The sequence below is a fragment of the Colias eurytheme genome, chromosome 17, assembly GCF_061535395.1.
Source record: "Colias eurytheme isolate Ceu_HAF_F1 chromosome 17, ilColEury1 Martin Lab GWU primary, whole genome shotgun sequence".
Taxonomy (NCBI): domain Eukaryota; kingdom Metazoa; phylum Arthropoda; class Insecta; order Lepidoptera; family Pieridae; genus Colias; species Colias eurytheme.
Window position 1 is genome coordinate 6,148,376 of NC_142996.1, and position 20,472 is coordinate 6,168,847.

General features: G+C 32.4%; 1 protein-coding gene across 2 annotated transcripts in view; it reads right to left on the bottom strand.

The window, feature by feature from the left end:
* Positions 1 to 20,472, bottom strand: part of for (cGMP-dependent protein kinase for) — a 126,825-nt gene that overhangs the window by 21,356 nt on the left and 84,997 nt on the right. The window contains exons 1-3 of one of the 2 annotated variants that reach the window (XM_090111832.1): positions 12,473 to 12,591; positions 7,910 to 9,743; positions 3,318 to 3,537 (exon numbers count right to left, since the gene is read on the bottom strand). In XM_090111832.1, coding sequence (XP_089967958.1) covers positions 3,318 to 3,537; positions 7,910 to 9,554 — 1,865 coding nt within the window. In that variant the 5' untranslated portion in view covers positions 9,555 to 9,743; positions 12,473 to 12,591. Of the gene's footprint in view, positions 1 to 3,317; positions 3,538 to 7,909; positions 9,744 to 12,472; positions 12,592 to 17,918; positions 18,086 to 20,472 lie in introns of those variants that run through there. The other variant, XM_090111833.1, reaches the window with a different exon arrangement.

A 20,472-nucleotide genomic window follows, 5' to 3' on the forward strand; every position in this document is an offset into this window, starting at 1 on the left:
GACTACATTTGATGCTCAAGAGTATGCTAATTCTTGAAAATGTATTCTTCCGCTTGAATAATGACTAGTCGGTAAACATAAACAATAATGTAATGACGATTACAATTCAACATTGAAATATTTATAACGTTTGAATTTAGGTCTGTATTCTGAATATAAAGGTATCCTTAAAATGTGACTCATAATGAAGGATCCATACCAATAATATGCGTGAAGTCTCGTGTCCTACGATACATTATTCATACATCTGTTTCACTGATCGCGTTTCTTTAAGGGCAAATAGGTGATCAGACTTCTGTGACCTGCCAGACCAAGACATTTTTGTTTCTTCGTCTCCACTGGAAAACGAACCGTGGACGCGGTTTTACGCGTTAACCATTTTACGAAGGAGGCAGTCAATCAATACAAATAATAACGTATTAGTAAATGATACACATTTGTAATCCATGTATCCAGGTATATTGAACAGTATGGTCAGTGAAAGGCCAGCCGATCCAAATGTCATGACTCTCAAACGTGACAAGTATTTCGCAAATTATCGCACGAGGCTTGGGCAACCGACTGCGACAAGTTTCAACAATGCCTTTGTTTTAAGTTGCTATAATATCTTACAAAAACTCGGAATCGAATCCGATCGCTCACATGAATACAAACAGTTTACTTTCAATTGCATTGGCCTGTTTATATGCTGGGGAAAGCCGAAAGCCACTGCTTAAGATGCTTGAGATACCTACTGCAGATTTCTTAGCGTTTTTTGTATAAAATCCATTGCGATAGATATTGGCTTCCGCGAGCTTATCTTGTGGGAATATTTGCTATGTCTTCGAATACAGTTAAAAGATCCCTATATTCTAAATTCACAATTTATTGAACTTAAATAAATTATCATGGATTTTATTCATAAAATGTAGCAGAAAATTGAACAAAATTCACAACTAGGTAAATGATATTAACCGTGACAATTCAATTTTCGCGTGCAATAAAACACGGATCGTCACGAACAAATTGGTTAAAGAAATGTATTAATAATTATACTGATGAAGCTATTATAATATTGGTAGTCAATATTCTTTACAATTACGCTCTATTGGCCTTTTCTTTTTCAATTGGGGAAAGCTTGCATAACTAACCACGGCACCCGAGGAAGGAACCGCGGGTTATCGGATTTCTACCAACAAAAACCCGTGTACCAAGGCGCTGCTTTAGACGGAAGCTAATTGATCTATCTTATTGATAAAAAAATAACTAATACAGCAGAAATCTTAGCTCATACGTACACTCAAAAGCTTTTGACTGAACTGGGTATTTAATGAAATTAATATCATAATATCTCCTTTCATACTCGAGTTATAGAGAAGATGAAGGTATTAATCACAAAAGGATGGCCACGCATCATAATGTAACGCAAACGCTATTAAGGTTTCAGAGAACTGCTGGGCATTCCGTAACGCGACACCCTAGGAACGTCAACTTTCTACAAGTGCACATGCATTTTAATAGGCTTCATAATTGTAACGTTATGTATTGGATTGTTATATAAAACGGTATCATTGTGATAAATCGTACATACTAATATTTAGGCAATCGGACAAAACACATTTATAGAACCGCTGATGTTAGCTGTTTGTGGGAACGTAATTAAGATATGTTTCACTAGTCATATCTTTGGAGCAGTTTTAAACGAAAACGTTGTTTACGTTGAATCTAACTTTATTCTCCCAAATACGGCGTTAGTTATTTTTAAACGAATTCGTTGAATTTCAACTAGGTTCATCTCAGATACCGAACATGTTTCACGTTTTATTCAAACGATTTGTTTTGATCATTAACATTAAATGAATACCGAAATGCCAGAGTTATTTCCGCTTATATTGAAAGAAAATGAAGACTATGCAAATAGCTGATCCGATGAAAGCAGAAGAATGGGCCATGCACGCCGTACCATTTGCATAAATGTCTCGGGTCAATACCCCTATCAAGAGGCTCGTGATGATATAGTTCATACGAGTGTCTCAATCTCTATTCTTTGTTAAGGAAATGCTCACTTGAATGCATACAAAACTGCTATGGTAACCACTTGAATCAGTTATGTGGCTGGTAAAACGTCAGTGATATTATTATTTGTTACGTCAAGTCCTCATATTATGTCACATAGAAGGGGACTAAAGTGTGCGCGTAATTTATCATGTAGGTTCGAAGGACAATGCGCAGCTGTTTTAACTGTTAATTCTATAACAAATAATACAGCTACAAAAGGCGTAGGTATGTCGAATCGGCTCGACATGCCAGAAAACGAAGTTCGAAATAAAATACGTTTCTAAACAACACGCTAGAGTAATTCAAAACAATGTTCTTAAATAGATCGAAACCCATGTTTTATCAATTAACACAGAAACATATTGTTCCAAAGTCACTACTGAGGTTACTGGCTTCACGAATGTAAACAACCTCTCATTAAAAAGGGATTGGTAGAAACGCCAAAATAACTACTCTAAATAAAGCTCAACGAAGGAAATGATGATTAAAATGTTTTCGTATAAATTCCACTTTAAGAACGAAAATAAAAGAGAAAATGATTAAGATTTAGATAAATAGTTTTCAAATCGAACTATAAACATAATATCCTGATCTTAATAGATGCTTGTTAGACTATACATTTCCGGTAAACTACTTTCGGAAGGGCTTTCACCTTCTCAGCCTACAACTTAAGATAGAAATCTGCATTAAAAATTTAATATTCACATTTTATATCACGGCGTAAACATTAATTATTCTGCGTTAATATTTGGAAAGTAGAATAAAAAAAACGTGTTCTTCTTTAAATCCAAGCTGTTTTAAAATGTACATAGAAGTATACCGTATAAAGTAAAAGAAAACTATTTACGCTTTTAATTCCTAGCGTCAGTAGATCATGATACGCGTGTCGAGATGACAGAAATCGTTCTTGGAATTATTTACTGTTGGCTGTCACGAAAGTAACATTTCATGTATCTATCAGAGTGTGTTTATGAAGTAAATCATGCTTATTTTTATCCTATAAAGTATCTATAAAAATAAAACGTAAGCTTATATAATACGCTAATCTTGTACCAATATTTGATCCTCTATGAAAGAACAACACGTAGCGAAACTTTGGTTCTCACATTTATATTTACATAAAAATTTCTTTTTTCTGCTTATTTAATTAAGACGTTTGAGGTAGGTATATTTCTCTTTAAACTATCAAGATAAAAATTACGTTGAAATTTCCTTGAATTATTTAAAGATACGACATTTAGCTAACGTAACGAGAATGGGTACATTTTTAAGGAGCTTACCTTTTCAGGAAATCAGTGTATTCTGCTTGACGAATGAGTCCAGTTCTCATCATAATGGTCTGGAAGCATTGGCGCTCGATGGCCCACAGTCGGCAATCAGTAGCTGCCTTGATGGTGGCCGTCCGCTTACAATTGTATAGGATGGCCAGCTCTCCGAACACCTTTCCTGGTGCCATGGTGCTGAGGTACTTGTTCTCTCTGGACACCTCCACTCTGCCCTCTGAAGACAATTAAAAAAATATGAATATACTTCGAAGAGCACTTAGGTAAAAATTTCAGAATAATCTGAGGAATTTGCTATATAATATGTTTGTTCTATGTATTATAATTGGGCACCCGTATATTCTTGAACTCAGTTCATTGATTTGCATGATATTTAGGTAATTTAAAAAACAGAAGCTCCTTGAATTTTATCGCTAGCAAGATTCAAATTAATTTTCCTATATTTGTGCCCTGAATTACAGATTCTTTGTAGGTACTACGATAACTATATTCTCTAATTTTCCACAAATTGAAATTTATAGGCAGAGTGCCGTATTACTATATTAGTATAGTGCAAATAGGTACTGCATGCAGGATATCGAAGCGATTTTCGTTCGAGCCCGTTAATTACATTCGCGTGACCATAAGTGTTAAACAAATCTGCCCAAGGATTACAAGAACAATTGCACTGCTATTAAAAATAAAGATTTTCTCAACCATGCCATTATGCAATAATGACATCACAAGATCCTGAATGTAAATATATGATACAAGCTGTGCCCCGCGGTTTAACTCGCATTTCTCTCTTGGTCCCAGCGTGATGACATAATAGCCTATAATAGCCTTCCTCGATAAATGGGTTATCTAACAATGAAAGAAATTTCAAATCGGGACCGTAGTTTCTGAGATTAGCGCGTTCAAAGAAACACACAAACTCTTCAGCTTTATAATACATATTAGTATGGAAAAATCTCAAGATTATACAATGTTGTTATGGTAATGGTGGCCATTTTGTTTGGAACAACGGAACTAGTCTGAGTTAACATGACACTTTCAAAATATACCGGTTTTCTATAAATGTTTTATTCAAGGATTTAGACGCCAATTTGATGTGAGTCATGCGGACGTGTTCGAACTTAGACATTGCAAAAGTTTGTTTTCAATCGAATTCTAACTAGTTTGTGGACAGAAACTAGTTAGGTATAAATCGATATAAAATTGTTTATACATATGTGAAAGGTATTTTCCGTTTCGTTTGGTGGAACGAATTATTGAAAGGAATTCTTTAGGCGCGTTGATAATAAAATTTCAGAGTCGCGCCATGGCAATTGGCAATACCGTCACGTCATGGAGTAAGGCGACGATTTTGCTATCTATGAATCTTGTTACAGAAGTTTCACTTCTGACACGTTGCTGCACATACGCTCTTTTTATGTGTCTATTATGACTTATATACAAACTTTAGTTCAGAGTAATAACTGATCAGTTTCGAGAAAAGATAGTTCAGACGTTATCTAAATTATCTGTGATATCAGCATTAAAATAGACAATTGATAATTTTGATATATTTTAAAGTATTTATAAGTAGATAAGTACTATAAGTAAGTACTCAAGAGATATCACGATGATACCAATCATGTCAACAAGCATGTGAACGTTGAAATGAACGTGAGAAAATAATATTACAACAAGTTTTTACTTTCCGTCAGAATAAATTTATTGTTTACTTTTTTCACTTATGAGCCTGAACTAACCTTGGAAATTAGATAAAAGCATAAATTAATCATCACGTTCTTTTTCGATAAATTTTAAAATTGGTTTTAAAAATAAGAAATGTGTTCAAAAGTTCAGGCTAACATTTTTATAGAACTTTAAGTATATCGAAAGATACTACATCGTATATTTACTATGTTACTTACAAGTTACAAGCGTTTAACATTGATACATCTTATGTAGGTATTTACTTTCGTCGATAACTCTAGTAACGAATACGGTTGGGAAACAGTCATGCCTACCACTGAAGCAAATTGGCCATGAAATTTACTTTGACCTGGCCCAAGCTTTGCAGTTTCAAAACTTCCCGAGAATACCAGACTCACACACGCAAATTAGGGTTGTCAAGTGCATAAAATTATACATAGGAAAACAATGTTACTAATGTGTAAAGAGGACTTTTATCGTAAACAAAAGAGATTTTTAAACTTTTAAAGTAAAAAATATTGTTTATAGCATCTAGTTGACTTTGAAAAACGACTTCAAGAATTCTTCTCATTCATTTATTATTGTATATCTATTGTTGAATATCGATTTTTGTATTTAATTCACCTGTTACCTGTACATAAATCGTCTTGTTCCAAACTTTTTTTTACATTATTATTTCCATTTTTCATGGCTTATAATATCTAATTAATATTGTAAATATGTGAATGATGGCAACCCTACCTCAAATCTACCTAGGCACTAACTTTAAAACAGGTTTTTTGGTTCTAGTCATAACTCATAAAGCATATAATTTAGCAACTAAGTCTTTTAGGAATAAATTTGTTCAAGAGAATTATAGAGTACATAATTTATTAATTTTGTCGCAGATTAGGAGCGAAAATTAAATTTATACTTGTAGAATTAATGATAAACAAATTTGATCTCAATATGGATGAAATTAAGGTTATTAATTAATAAAACGTTCGCCATTTCTTATATAAAATTTAATATCCGTTATAAAAAAAATGCTTATGAATAAATGCAATTTAACTAAACGATTGGTTATTAAGGTATTATAAATAAGGAAATAAGTGATATAAGTAACAGAATATAAAATACGAAATGTTACATTTAGCAGCTATCTTTTATTTCCTCCATTTAATATTTTATTTTTTCATAAGATATGACGTCATATTATAACGTAATCACTAAATATTTATTATATAAACGAGTATTATAGTCCGGGATACATCGCCCATTTTTGCAAGTGATTACTATTAAGCTAATTTTTCGTGAGTAGCTTTATTTTGATGAGATGCCCAATAATTTCATGTACGAAACTCTCGATTGTGGTAGCTTACAGAGGTAACAAGGATACAAATTTTTGATTTGATGGTTCTCAAATATTTATTACGCAATTTGTAGGACAATATGTCTGTTGAATTATATAAGTATTAAATAAGTGAAAATAAAAAAATCAGCTGGTTAGTAATCATTTATGATGACTTCGTTATCGATACACATTGGAAAGGGGGACTTTTTGATCAAACCATAGATTTTGTAGCACAAATATTATTTCGAATAATTTAGATAATTATCTTGAATCTTGAAATTATTGGGCATCTCATCAAAATAAAGCTACTCACGAAAAATTAGCTTGATAGTAATCACTTGCAAAAATGGGCGATGTATCCCGGACTATTATGTAAAAGAGTCTTAAAAATAATAATAACAATTATGTAATAACTAATATGTCTGTCTAATTTTCTTGGTCAATACCAATATACACTATGCAGATTTATATTGTGGTATAATATAATCAAAAATGCATTATAAGGTTTACTAAATAATTTATTTATAATTAACACTTTGATATTTCATGTTAGATACTATTAATTTATTTAACAGTACTAACGGCATAGAATGTTGTTTTGCTAAAACTGCTTAATTGATCCAATTAGACTGCATTCATAAATCAATACAAATTTAAATATTCAAATCCATTATACCAGAGCTAAGAAAACCTAAATAATATGCTTCACGAAACTGTTTCAAGGCGAAACGCGTTATATTACAGGTCGAAAGTTCAGACTCATTCCGTTTATATGGTCTTTATTATATGTGTAATAACGCTGATGTAAGAATAACAAATTCATTGTTATTACCAAACAAAATATTCATTGCTATATGTCAAACATACATGTCTGTGATGTCAAACGATATTAGTTCATACGACGGAGAAATTAAACGTTCATATAATTTTCATGAAAACGTGTACAATATTTTTATATTCATAACATTTCGTAGTAAATTATCTTTATGTTTAAAATCAAGAAGTTGTCTGCTTTCAAAATTACAGCTATTGAGAGTCACTGAAAAGTTTTTAAATTAATTTGCCAAAACGTTGCAAAGTTTATATCAGGAAGTGATAAAAATCTTATTTAAAGTTAAATATTTATCTGTCAGTACCACGTCAGTACCATCCTAGAACTAGTTTTATGGAACAGTTATTATAAATAACTATTGTGCGTGATTACAGACCTATGTAGGTCAAACCAATGTATGGCTTAATTGATATGCCTGATGCGTTGTATTTTGCAACTCCTTAACATCGGAGAACAAAGCGAAACTACGATTTCGTAAATATACCTCTATTTTAGTCTCATAAAAAGTGAGGAAGGAAAATGTTTTTTATTAAGTTAATTATTTTTTAACGTAAATTATATTAGACATGTTATGTAATTTTATATCACCACGCTACGTCACAAAGTTATTTACATAATAACCACAAGACCTCGAAAGATACATCCATCAAAATCAACCCACAAGCATACCTAATATATGATAATGTATCTAGCGATCTTATAATTTATCTTAGACACGTTCAAGTACAGTATTTTTTACATTACCTGAATCTCCATTTCGGCGACTATCGACCGTTTGATCTTCTAGACGGGTTACATCCAACAGTATACCAGCGTCCAAGGAAGACTCTGTGGCATTACTATCCCGTTGACATAGATTTCCTGTCCGCCTTTTGCGTGTTCCATATGTATGCACAGGCACTATTAGTTTTGGTCGGGGTATAGAGAAATCTGAGTCCGAACCGCTAGACGAACTTTTCGCACTACGCGGATAAGCACCGTTTTTACTTTTATCACTAACACGTTCTTCACTTATAGTTTCTTTGGGCTGACCCAGCGATAAAATGTCATTGTACCTATCATATCTATCGTCACTTTTCACGCGCACTGTATTAAACGGTTTACCGTATTTATCCGGCTTATTTTGCCAACTGGCATTGTTTTTAGTCCGATAGTCACTTTCTTTCCCCCATTTAACAGAGTTATAACCGTTACTGATGGGCGGTAGTGGCGGATTTTGACTTCCTTTACTCATTTCGTACTGCATTAATGTCAGTTGTTCACTCGGAGAGAGGTTCCTTTTCGGTTGAGTGACGGTAACATTATTATTGTATCCACTTTCGTCAAATTCCATTGTATCCAAATACTGTTTTAAGGGAGGTCTGCTGTCACTTTTAACTCTTAAGGATTTCGAACGAAAATTAGATTTGGCATCGTCAAAACAACCGTTTCGTTCGATGTTTGTTTGCTTTATGTGTTGAGGAATTTGTTCGCATGTAGATCCATTCATATTATGACGCTTATATAAAGCGGATGCGGAAGCGTCAAGTTCTTTCTCTAGTTTAATTTTTCCGGACCGTGCTTTTATAGGCGCCAAATCTAGAGTAGCCATAGAATTTATAATCTGATACATGTCACTGCCGAAACCGCTAGTTGAAGATTTGGAGACTGTATCGTTATAATGTTTGTCTTTTTTGGGTTCTTTTTGGATTTGTTTTATTTTATCACTATCGGTATCGTTATTTTGTTGACTGACTCGGGAGTAATATTCGTAATAAGATTCAGAAGATGGATCGGGGGGCACCGGGCCAGGATCTGGGTGCGGGTAATAACTTTTCTTGGAATCCACTTTTCTTTGTCGATGAGCATATTTAAGTGAATCTTTTCTCTGCGGAGGTACAGGCGGTTGTCGATCATTGCTACCAAAAGCATCGATATCCCACTCAGTGAAATTACGACGTTTCACCCTTCTTAATGTCGATGGTTTATAACCATTGGGCATATCTTTAAAACTGTAGCTGTGTTTAAGTTTGTTCTGAATCAGTAGATCATTGTTAGACCTAGATTTTTCTTCTATGTCTTGTTGATATTTTGCCAATTGAGATATGTTATTGTTATTATTCGAAACGTTATGTGCATAACCATATTCAATATCGTCTGCTTCATACATTCGGCCATTTTGGGATTCCTCTCTATCGACACTGTAACCCACATCTCGGCACGATTTGCTCCTTGATATTGAGTTAAATTTTGAACCATTTGATTGGTTACTACTATTGGTGCTATAATTATTATTTAAGTTTTCCGCCCCGACCCAGTTAGCGGCGTAAACCAGGTCCATAGTTCTATCGTTTAAAGAAAGCCACGGGTCCTCCATGACCGCTTTTCCTGGATAATGTTTGATTTTCATACTGTATAATAAATCTTCTGCGTACAAAGTTTGATACTCAGAGAAGAATTGTCGAAGAAAGAATGTCCAGATGGCCTTTTATGTTTCATTGTTCTTGTCTTAATTATTTGTTTGTTTAACGTATTTCCGTATGCATTTTAATTTAACAGGTTCTAAGGTTCTTTATCATTCCGATGCTTATATTTTAATCTGTGGAGTAATGTCCCATTTTATGCTACAATTTATTTAAAACCAAACAGTCATTGAATATAAAAAGGTCAAATGACTCATACAGGTTCCGAGTCCAACTATGACATAATGTGACTCATTTTTTACAAGGAGCCTCTCATTTACATGTAAATAATATACAACATGGAATATTTTGTAAGTACCTACGGATACTAACAATTTTCTTTAAGATAAACCTATCCATTTTAATGGATCGATCTCAATCATACAAAAAGTATTAAAGTATGTTATAAAGCATCTAGTTACGTGCCTGCTTTAATAGTTTGAATAAAGAGATTAATTACAGTAATAATTGTATTGACGGATACGGTGATTACTCCAAAAAGCGGACGCGTCACGGGATGTGAGCATGGATTGCACAAGCCCAATACTTATGAGCCCGAGAAACCATCAAATGAATACAAACTGTATCTTCTTACGTAATAATTAGATAATGGGGCTAAGCGACTGAGCGCTGCTAACCGACCATACAGAAGCCAGTTTTTAACATTTATTGTTATTGCCTACATCACTTTCACTGATGTTTGTAAATGTTCTACGAGATGAATATCTACGTCATGGCAAATAAGTGCTGTAGAAAATTGTATGTGCTTCTGGTATATCTTGCATGTTGTGTTTTATTTTGACACTACATGAAAGGTTCTTATTAAATCTGTTTCAAATAAGATCATAATTATTTAAGTTTTTCTTACAAAATGCGAGTTGTCATCTTTAGATAATACGATTTTGGCGATACTATCTTTAAATAATACTGCATTTTCACGTATCTACCTACTGCTAACTGTTCTATTATGTTGAATTTCAATCAGAATCCATTAGAGATACTGCAATCAAAATTCATGATTTAATAGTGCAGTTTCATGAAACGCTATGTTTATCATGAATATGGAATCAACAACTCAAGGCTCTGCTTGTTTGCAAATTAGTGTTAACTGTTAATTACTGATCGCATGATCGGCTCTTAGAAAACGTTTCCATACATCTGACGATGAGGTTGAAACCATTTCATTGGTCCACATATGCACTTGACCAGCTGATACTCGAGAATCGATCCTAGGAATCGGAGAAATCCATGTCTGACTATCGTATGCCAACAATGTCTATGATATTACATCTTGGGTGCTTGAGTGCAATGGACCGTACAAAGAGAGACGACAAACTGTTAGAGGTCATGGTTTATCATCTATTTGTTGGATTTAGTGGGAAATAACATTATAGTAAACAATATGAAATTATTAAGGATTACAATTGATTGACTAGTCATCGATGCCTTGAAAAAATGATTGTATAAATTAATTAAATAACAAAAAATCGAAGCCACCCAAAGCTCTCGAAAAGGAAGTTCCAACAACAAAAGGCGATTAAAACGGGTAATATATTTGCACCTGGCGTCTTTAAAAACTCGAAGAGAAACTGGTCTGGTTACAATAAAACATGGATTTACTATTCAGCCTTGATATCAATTTAATAAATGCATTCAATTTAGGATATTTATTATAGGACAGCAATTTCTAAGGTCTAGTCGATCTAGACCATTCACTGGTCGATACAATATGTCTCTTGAATTTATATAGCCTTATTATCAACGGGACAGTCCGTTATATTTTACAAGAGGTCATTAAATATAAGCAGCCTTGTATTCATTGATGAAATAATTAGTATGACAAATTGATATAGGTAATTGGTGTCACTAATTGCCTATGCCATTAAAAAAGTATGCACTTTATAACTACATTCTTACTACTTTCTACATTTCGTGTCATTCCTAATTTTATACACAATTAGGTACTTGATGCTTATGATTATAACACTCAGTCATTTGTTGCTGCACTTCATTGTTAAAACTCATAGAGCACGATCGCGATCGGACCATGCTTCATTTCAAATTTGATATAACTTTCTAATCATAATGAACGTGACATTAGTATACCTACAATCAATTGGCTGCTAATCAAGATAGCGAAGCGAGAGACCGGTATAAAATTTCTTTTAAACAATGGCAGCACAATTAAACAATCTTTATTGAAATCAATCACCATTTAAATGACAATAGTGGCCGTGAAGTTAAATTCGGTAATGAACAAAGGTGCGATTTCTTAAATAGATAACAAAGTGCCTGACATCAGATTCAAGTTCAGATTTATTTTTAAAATGTTAACTGTAGAAAGCATGGGTCTAAGACATTAATATGCTAAAATATCTGCAAAGACAACGCTCCAAAATACTTTCACGGCAAGCTGGTAGTGCACGCAAACGCACACACCTTCGATGTTTATAAACTGTCTTGTGACTTCTAAAATTCTAAAATACTAGAGGAAGGTTTGCTCTTGAGCAATGATAACTTTTTAATACTGATAGTTTTAATGACTTTTCTCTTTATTAAATAAGAAATTTAAATAAAAATTCAAAATATTGTATCTACAGATCGTCTGGACGAATGGACATTAACAATAATCTCAGCTCAGTCCATTATTGTCCAAAAGTTGGTACTCGAAAGCGCATTGTAAGGTTATCCCAGTGGTTAAATTGTAGCATAAAGAGGTCATAAGGAGATCCAGTTACTTTTACGATAGTAACATTATCCTTCGAAATCTTTGTTGTGACATTATTCTTTCCGCGAAACGACCGGTCACACATCACTGCACGTAACTAAATGACGTCACTATTTAATAAAAAAAAACAAATAATACTTTTATTTCATTCTTTATGTTTCATCACATAATATTTTGACACGATAATTTTAAATTCGGAGCGCACTTCGTAACGCACCAATCACGACTGCGTCGGACCGCTTACTGCCGCTCACGGAGTCACGGATTTTAATCAACTCCTGCGCACGTCAAACTAACGAGTGCGAGCGGGACGCAATATACAGAATCGAGACAAAGCATTTGCACCTGAATTAAAAAGCTTGAAGTTCCTAATCCTGACCATAATAGACACCCTGTCTAGTGTAAACTTTGGCTTCCGCTGGCTGTAATAACAATATAGGTAAGTAACGGTAATCGTTACTTTTGTTTATAATGCAAATTAAACATCTTTGTTATTATGTATTATGCACGAATAACAAAACAATCAAACAATGGTTTATCATAGAAAGGTATATTGTTATATAAATTTAAATTTTACCATACTTTCTTTCTAGAACTCGTATTGCATGATATTATGCTGCCTTTTTATTTTTATGGAGACTGTATTTTATCTTTAAATACTTGCCTATTTGACGTTTCCTAATCCATACTTAATTATCGAATTAACGGAAATTAAACGCGATACGACACGAAATATTAATTATCGCGACACAGCCTTCTTGAAGACCATTTAACACCAATTGGTAGATTTTAAGACGACATAATATAAGTATATTAATAACCTTAGTTTAATTCGTTTTGCTAATGTTTCTATATCGAGGTTGAATCTGATAATGTGTTTGAATAATGTCAATGTTATCAGCGATATATTATCACCTTCTGTTTGCGAAACTATTATATCATTTGGGTTTACTTACGTCAAATTTAACATTTGCCTTTAAAATATTTTTAACCGTATTGAACACATAACTACATCGATACTTGCGTACTTTATTCTAATAGTTTTATTAATTTTAATATATGTATATAATATATAAGATTATGTTCAATAAAAATTCCCATGAGGAAAATATGAAATTGAAATACAACACTGTTTACAATAAAGCACATTACATCAGTGAAGATGAAAGTCAAAGTAAAAGTTGACTCCGGATTATGGTTATTTGTAACGCAAATTAGACCTCGGTCAAGGCTGTTTCACTTTCACTAATCAATATTAAATCAGCTCATCTGTAGGGTAAAATCGATATTATCAATACTTAATTCGGCTTTACGAAAATTGTTTCTGAAACTCGAGAGTAGGTATGATGTAGAATTATTAATGAGACGCACTTTCAGGGAATGACCGTTCACCTCAAACTGATAATACAATTTGAAAACCATTAATAAAAAAGAGCGTGTGTGCAGCGCACACGTGTCAGAGGTTAAACTTTTTTGGCAAAATTCAAAGATACAAAAATCGTCGCCTTACTCCATGACGTGACGTGACATTGAAATTTGACTCTCAATGCGCCTAAAGAAGTTTCACTTAAAAAAATTGAAAATAAAATAATTTTATAAAATTGATTTCCCTAAAATAAGTTTTGGAACGCTTGTAGGTACACAAATTTTAATTTCAGGAAAGCTGTCTTATTCTAAAAATAGATATATTTATTTCTGAAACAGGTGATCGGCCTTTTTGTCCTCTAGACGTTATTTTCCGGTCTCAAATCCCCAGATATCCCATCTATATTTAACACTAACACGTCAAACATAAGACCAAATAGAAGTTAATAAGTATAGTCAGAATTAATAGTTAAAACTTAAAACTAACTACAAGATTTATGACTAAACAGTACCTAATCATTCATTTAATCAATAAATGTTCTGAAGTAATAACCTATTTTGTTAAATACTTCAAGACTAAAATAAAATCTTGTTGTAACGACAGGATACAAGGCTTTAATTTATCAGTGACCTACTCAGAACATAACTTCTCATAACTATTGCAATTTACTATGACTAACACATGGCAACTGAGTAAAGCGTATAAAGCATATTTCATAATACTCTCAAGGTATCTCCTTGATCATTGTGAATAACTATAGAATTGCTAGCTACATTAATGTTATTATTGAATTTCTCGTACCGGATTAAATCTGCTATTTTGGGACATTCTTTTGTGATAAAAAGGATGTTCTTTATCTTTTGTGTGACTAATTAGCGAACAAAGAACTTCTTGGAAGAAATAAAGGCAAAAAATACCATAATTATGATGCAGAATTATAACCAGAATCGGAAGCAAAATAACTAGTTGTTCAACCATGTTTTAGCCATAGAAACAGTACAATTGATCGCCTTATTATTACAGTGAAGGTACATAGAATGCGGGCATCCCCTCGCATTAAATAGGTCCCTTTATTGTCGTAATAAGTGTTGATTGCATCAATGCGATTTCGGAGCAGATGTCAGTTGCTTTGTGGATAGAAATATGAGTAAATCTATTGAAAAGCTAATATAAAACGTGATTGTTGTAGTGAATGTTCAGATTTATATTGCTCGTATGTTCAAGTTTATGTTTCATCACTAACCCATACTCAATGAACTTTTTGTAAATTAAAATTATAACCCTTAGTCAAGATTTGCGAAGATCTTGGTGTATCAACTAGAAAAGTTTCTCCTATCAAAAAACTACGCATAACGCAATGCATATTTTTTATTTGTCTCCGACACTATTTACTTCTTCTTTTGATGATAACAAAGGTGAAAGGACCATAATATTCTTGTTGTTTACTTCTCAACGTATTCAAACCTAATTATGGAGCCTTATCAAGAATTCAATCTCACGTCCATCTCTCTTATTTTCGTAGTAATATTTTATACCGGATTTATATTTCATAAGTAAGCCAGTAATGTGAATGAAGCTTATGGGTATTAAGGCCAATGTGAACTAATCTACGATTGTCCACTTATAGTGAGCGGAACTGACTTGAAGATTACCTTTTTGAAATGTGAAATTTCATCACCTCCAAGAAATGTGTCGTATTTGATCCCATTGTAGTGCCTTAATAGACTAATGAGCGGTTTCTTCATATGTTAGTTTCCCTTTTATTAGATCTACTGTCAAAATAACCAAATTTTTGTACCAGTAGGTAATAAATTAGTTAAGAAAGTATTTTATTATTCGTTTCGACGATTTAACCCAATGAATTGATACTGAAAACCATTGGCCCAAGTAGTATATTTAAAATTGGGGACCAGCTATACCTGCTGCCGAATAAGTGAAAATTTACTGCTGCTTTATTAAAATTCAACGATTATTAATTAAGCTATAAATATTATCATTGAACTTCCATTAAAAAGAAACAAACTTGACAAACTGTAAATCTTTATATATATATAGCCAACATAGATCAAACCGATCAATGTTTTTGAAAAAGTTACATCCAGCCATCCTCAACTTTCAGTTATGTAATACTAGCTGTGCACTCCGGTTTTACTCGCATTGCTGCGCTCCTGTTGCCTGTTGGTCTTAGCGTGAAGATATATAAGAAGAAGATTCCTCGATAAATGGGCTATCCAACACTGAAAGAATTTGTCAAATCGGACCAGTAGTTCCCGAGATTAGCGCGTTCAAATAAACAAACTCTTTAGCTTTATAGTATAGAAGATTATATAGGAAGTAGGATAGGACAGTAATAATTGATTTATTGAGGCGTGTGTTATATAAAAGGAACTGATTGCACGTGGTATATGTCGATAATAGGTCAAGAGGTTTTTGGGTTATGATAAATCTTGTATGCTAATATAAGTGAAAATAAACAGAAGCTATGATAACACTGTTTGAAGTGGCGATAGATTTGTTATTTATAAATGAAACTATGTCCAAACAGAAGGTTCTTAACCTAATGCTGAAAATACTTTATAATTATATAGATAATTAAAAAACCGAAGGGTTTTTAAGTATCTACATACATCTACATAGGTACATTCCTTGATTAAACCTTATAAAATTAACTTAATAGATATAACAATTATCTAGATAATTAAAGATTCACCTATAAATATTTAGACACAAAGAAAAACATCTGCCAGTCAGCGTACGGTAAGCATACGATTCCCATTTCCCAGAAGTGGAACATGTTTACATAATGATAAGATGATAAAAAATTATCATACTGCTTGTGAAGTTGTGGACTCTGGTTCGGATGTAGGTAAAACATTTCGGTAAATATTACCCTGTATAGAGCGTATAATAAACTGAATTACCTATAAATTATGAAAATTAAATCTATATTAGGTATAATAATTAATAATGAATCGCAAAACTCGAGAACGGCATTTAACCGATTTCGTTAATTATTTTTTTATAATATTCCTTCTTATGGAGACGAAATGTAAACATGTACCACGGGCGAAGCCGGGACAGACCGCTAGTAAATTATAAAATTAACCTTATATCTTTAGAATAAAACAAAAGAATGTACTTCCTTGACTGGTCGTATACGATTACAAGATGCCTTATGTCACAGTTAAAAATAATAGCCAACCCAACAATGCATCTCGGTACTTGGACTCGGAATGACCTTAGAAATTGTAAATAACCTTTATTTTCGCTCAACAAAGGCGTTTTATTTACAAAGGACGTTCGTATTGTGATAGCAACCAAAGTATTGAAAACACAAGGTCTAAACGACATTATGTTTGGACAAGATGTACACGAAACTGTTGACATTTATCTAATAGCACTGCATATTATTTGATCAAGCTTCTTTAAAAAATGAATTTGAGTTTTGCATAATGAAAGGTTGAATTGATTTTATTGTAAGATTTTATTATCAAATTTAAATCAATTAGTGTGTGAATTTGAAGACCATCTAGTCCTTATAGTGATAAAGTTACCTACAATCTGAAAAGTGTGTGTGTTCCTTAGAATTAAGTTTTATAAATTGGAAATAATGAAAGGGAATAACTTTAATCCCAGATTAGGTACTTATAATGCGAGAATATCGTTATTTTTATAGAAATACGCAACAAGTGTTGTTTATACGAATCACTGTTATCATGAAAAGATGACACCAGTTTACTCATTATGGTACTAGAATTTCTAAACGATTCTAATAAGGCAAGATGTCAATGTAGGAACGCATGTAACAGTGTTGGGTTAAGAAAATCTCGCACACCTGACGTTTTTCTGCTTTCTCTGCTTATAGGGAAAGTTACAATTTAACTTGCTGTTTCTATTTCATGAATATTCATAATAAGTCATTTAAACTTGTTACGTAATGCTTATATACTAAGTTGTACGCTATCCCTAATACAAACATTTTGTTTTATTTTATTCATGACTACGCGTTGTATTGTTTTTAATTCATTTGTATTTTATTTTCCATAATTTTCAAACTAAACAAAAATTAATAAAAGCGCCATCTGTGATATGAGCTGCCAACCAAAAGAAACCCACATAACATAATAGATGGCGCTATAATAAAATTGCTGTAAAACAAACCGTCTAAAAAAGTACAACTACTCGACAATAGATGGCGCTGTAACAAAAAGTACTAACCTTCCATAACATAGACGATGCTGCCAACATCGCCTTCCTTGATGATGACACTGCCGGCTGCATATTCGACTGGATACATACAATCTACAATTTCGCGGATCTGTGTCATCTCTAGATTCTTCATGAAGTCATTGTCAAGGATCGCGCCCTTTATTAGTTCCCGAGATCTGTGAACAAATATTGGTTTATGAATAGGTATTTTGCCAAATTTGTGAAATAATCTAATAACCATTGCAGCTCATCTTTTTTAAACATTTCGAAGTTAAGTCTGCTATTAACATGATATTCATTAAGAACTTAAAATAAACAATAACGATATTTTTAACGGTCGATAAATAATGAAATATTATATTTATATTAGTCCATGATATTATAAATGTGAAAGTTTGTATGGATGTTTGTTACTCTTTCACGCAAAAACTACTGAACCGATTACAATGAATTTTAGCACACATATAGAGGGTAACTTGGATTAACACATAGGATAGGTTTTATCCCGGAAATCCCACGGGAACGGGAACTATGCGGGTTTATCTTTGAAAATGCGGGCGAAGCCGCGGGCGGAAAGCTTGTTTGATTTATAATGACGAAAGTTAATTACGGTAAAAAATTCATTCAATAACATAATCTCACTATGTTAATTATAAGTATTATCTAGTGATAACTATTTTCATTACAAACGGAAAACAAATTAACAATTACTAACCAACATATTCCTTTGCAAGTTAATTATTCTAAAAACATAAACTGGTAATTACTGAGACTGTAATTAAGTCCAGCTTTATTAGGAAACAATTAGCCGACACTTGTTTTTTATTTGCTATATTTGTAATATGCACCATATTAATTTCCTCATAAAATTCGCAAAAAACCTACCTATGCGTAATCACTAATCACTAATACATTATACGGTATACCTTAAAGTGAGGTAGGTACATATAGAAGCTTAGTTTTTGCAACATAAGGTAGGAAAATGGGAACATATTAAAAACAAGGTTATTAATTTTATTGCCTTATTGCATTTTCTATTGGAAGTTGGAACAACCTACGAGGGTCATATAATTATAATATCTATAAGCTGGTAGTTAAATTACTCGTAAACTTACAGATATTAAGTAATTATCAAATCAGAATCATCCCAATATCACATTAGTTATTTAAAAAAATAATTTACTTTTGAGAGATTTAAACATTACTGCAACCATTAGAGCCAATATACAATGTTATCATAGAAGAAAATAAATACATACATTTAATTTGTTTTTAATGATATATTATTAAACTCAAATTACATGCATACTCGAGACAACGTTTGTTATTATCAAGGATACTCTCAATGGGACAGTTTAATGACAATAACCTTTAAATGACAACAAATTAAAGCAATGAATAGCGATCAACTCCGGGGTATTTAATACATCTTGTAATTGCTTCTAGACTTGACAGTTATAAATTGTTACTTTCAATGCTTTTAAACCTATGTTATTAAGTGTTTTAATGATTATAAAACACATAGATAATAATTGTTTGGTGTTTTCGTAACATAATATGTAGTGTATTTAAAAGATTTAATACCATTTCAATTAATACATTACTCACTATAATAATAATAGCTCGGCTTGTATTCTAAACAAATATAAAAAGTAAGTGCATCCGAATCTCTTTTATGTGTGCAAAATATTAATTCAAACATAATTATTTACTACCGTTGTAAGATTGCAATAATGATATTTCTATATCGGGAAAAAAATAAAAATAATATTATCGATAAGATCAGATTAATAGAGCACGAAGGTTTCGTAAAATATACCTAATACCTATATACAGAAACTGTTGATGTACCTACATAGTTTAATCGTGAGTTGTATAGTACGTAGTAAAATAGAGATCAGGGAGAAATAAGACACAATTAGTATCAATAAATAAAGCACTGGACGTTTTCATTTCGCAATTAAATGAAGCTGACAAAATATGATCACATAAATAATATGAACTGTTAACACGAAGATGCATACTTATAAAATCATTCGCAAAATCCCAAAAATAACTACTACATCGTTAACTAGAATGATGTAATAAAATCAATGTCAGAGAGATCAATGTAACCAAAAGTTTTGACAAGTCTCTTGTTAAACTTAAATAAACACTACACGGAACATTTTATATTCACATTCAATATGTTATTTGCAGCCATGACGCAATAACCATACTATAAAGTTTATACAGCTTCATATAAATTAATTAGATCAACATATAAACGCATGGCTAATAAAATTAATTTTATTAAGGTCAGTGCAGTTTTAAAACTAGAATATGTTTGCACTCTGTAGGCCACATCCCACAAAAGTATTTTAGTTTACCAACTCGATTACTCGAAGACGATAGCGTCACTATATTTTACTATCCTAATAAATTCACGTGTGTGAAAATTGTATGAAAATTGGAAATGAAGCATTTAATTCGTATATTTTGTAATATAAATGTTGTTTGTTGACACATCATAATAAAACAAATATCAAATCAATGAATATCAAGCCATTGTAAACATCGCAAG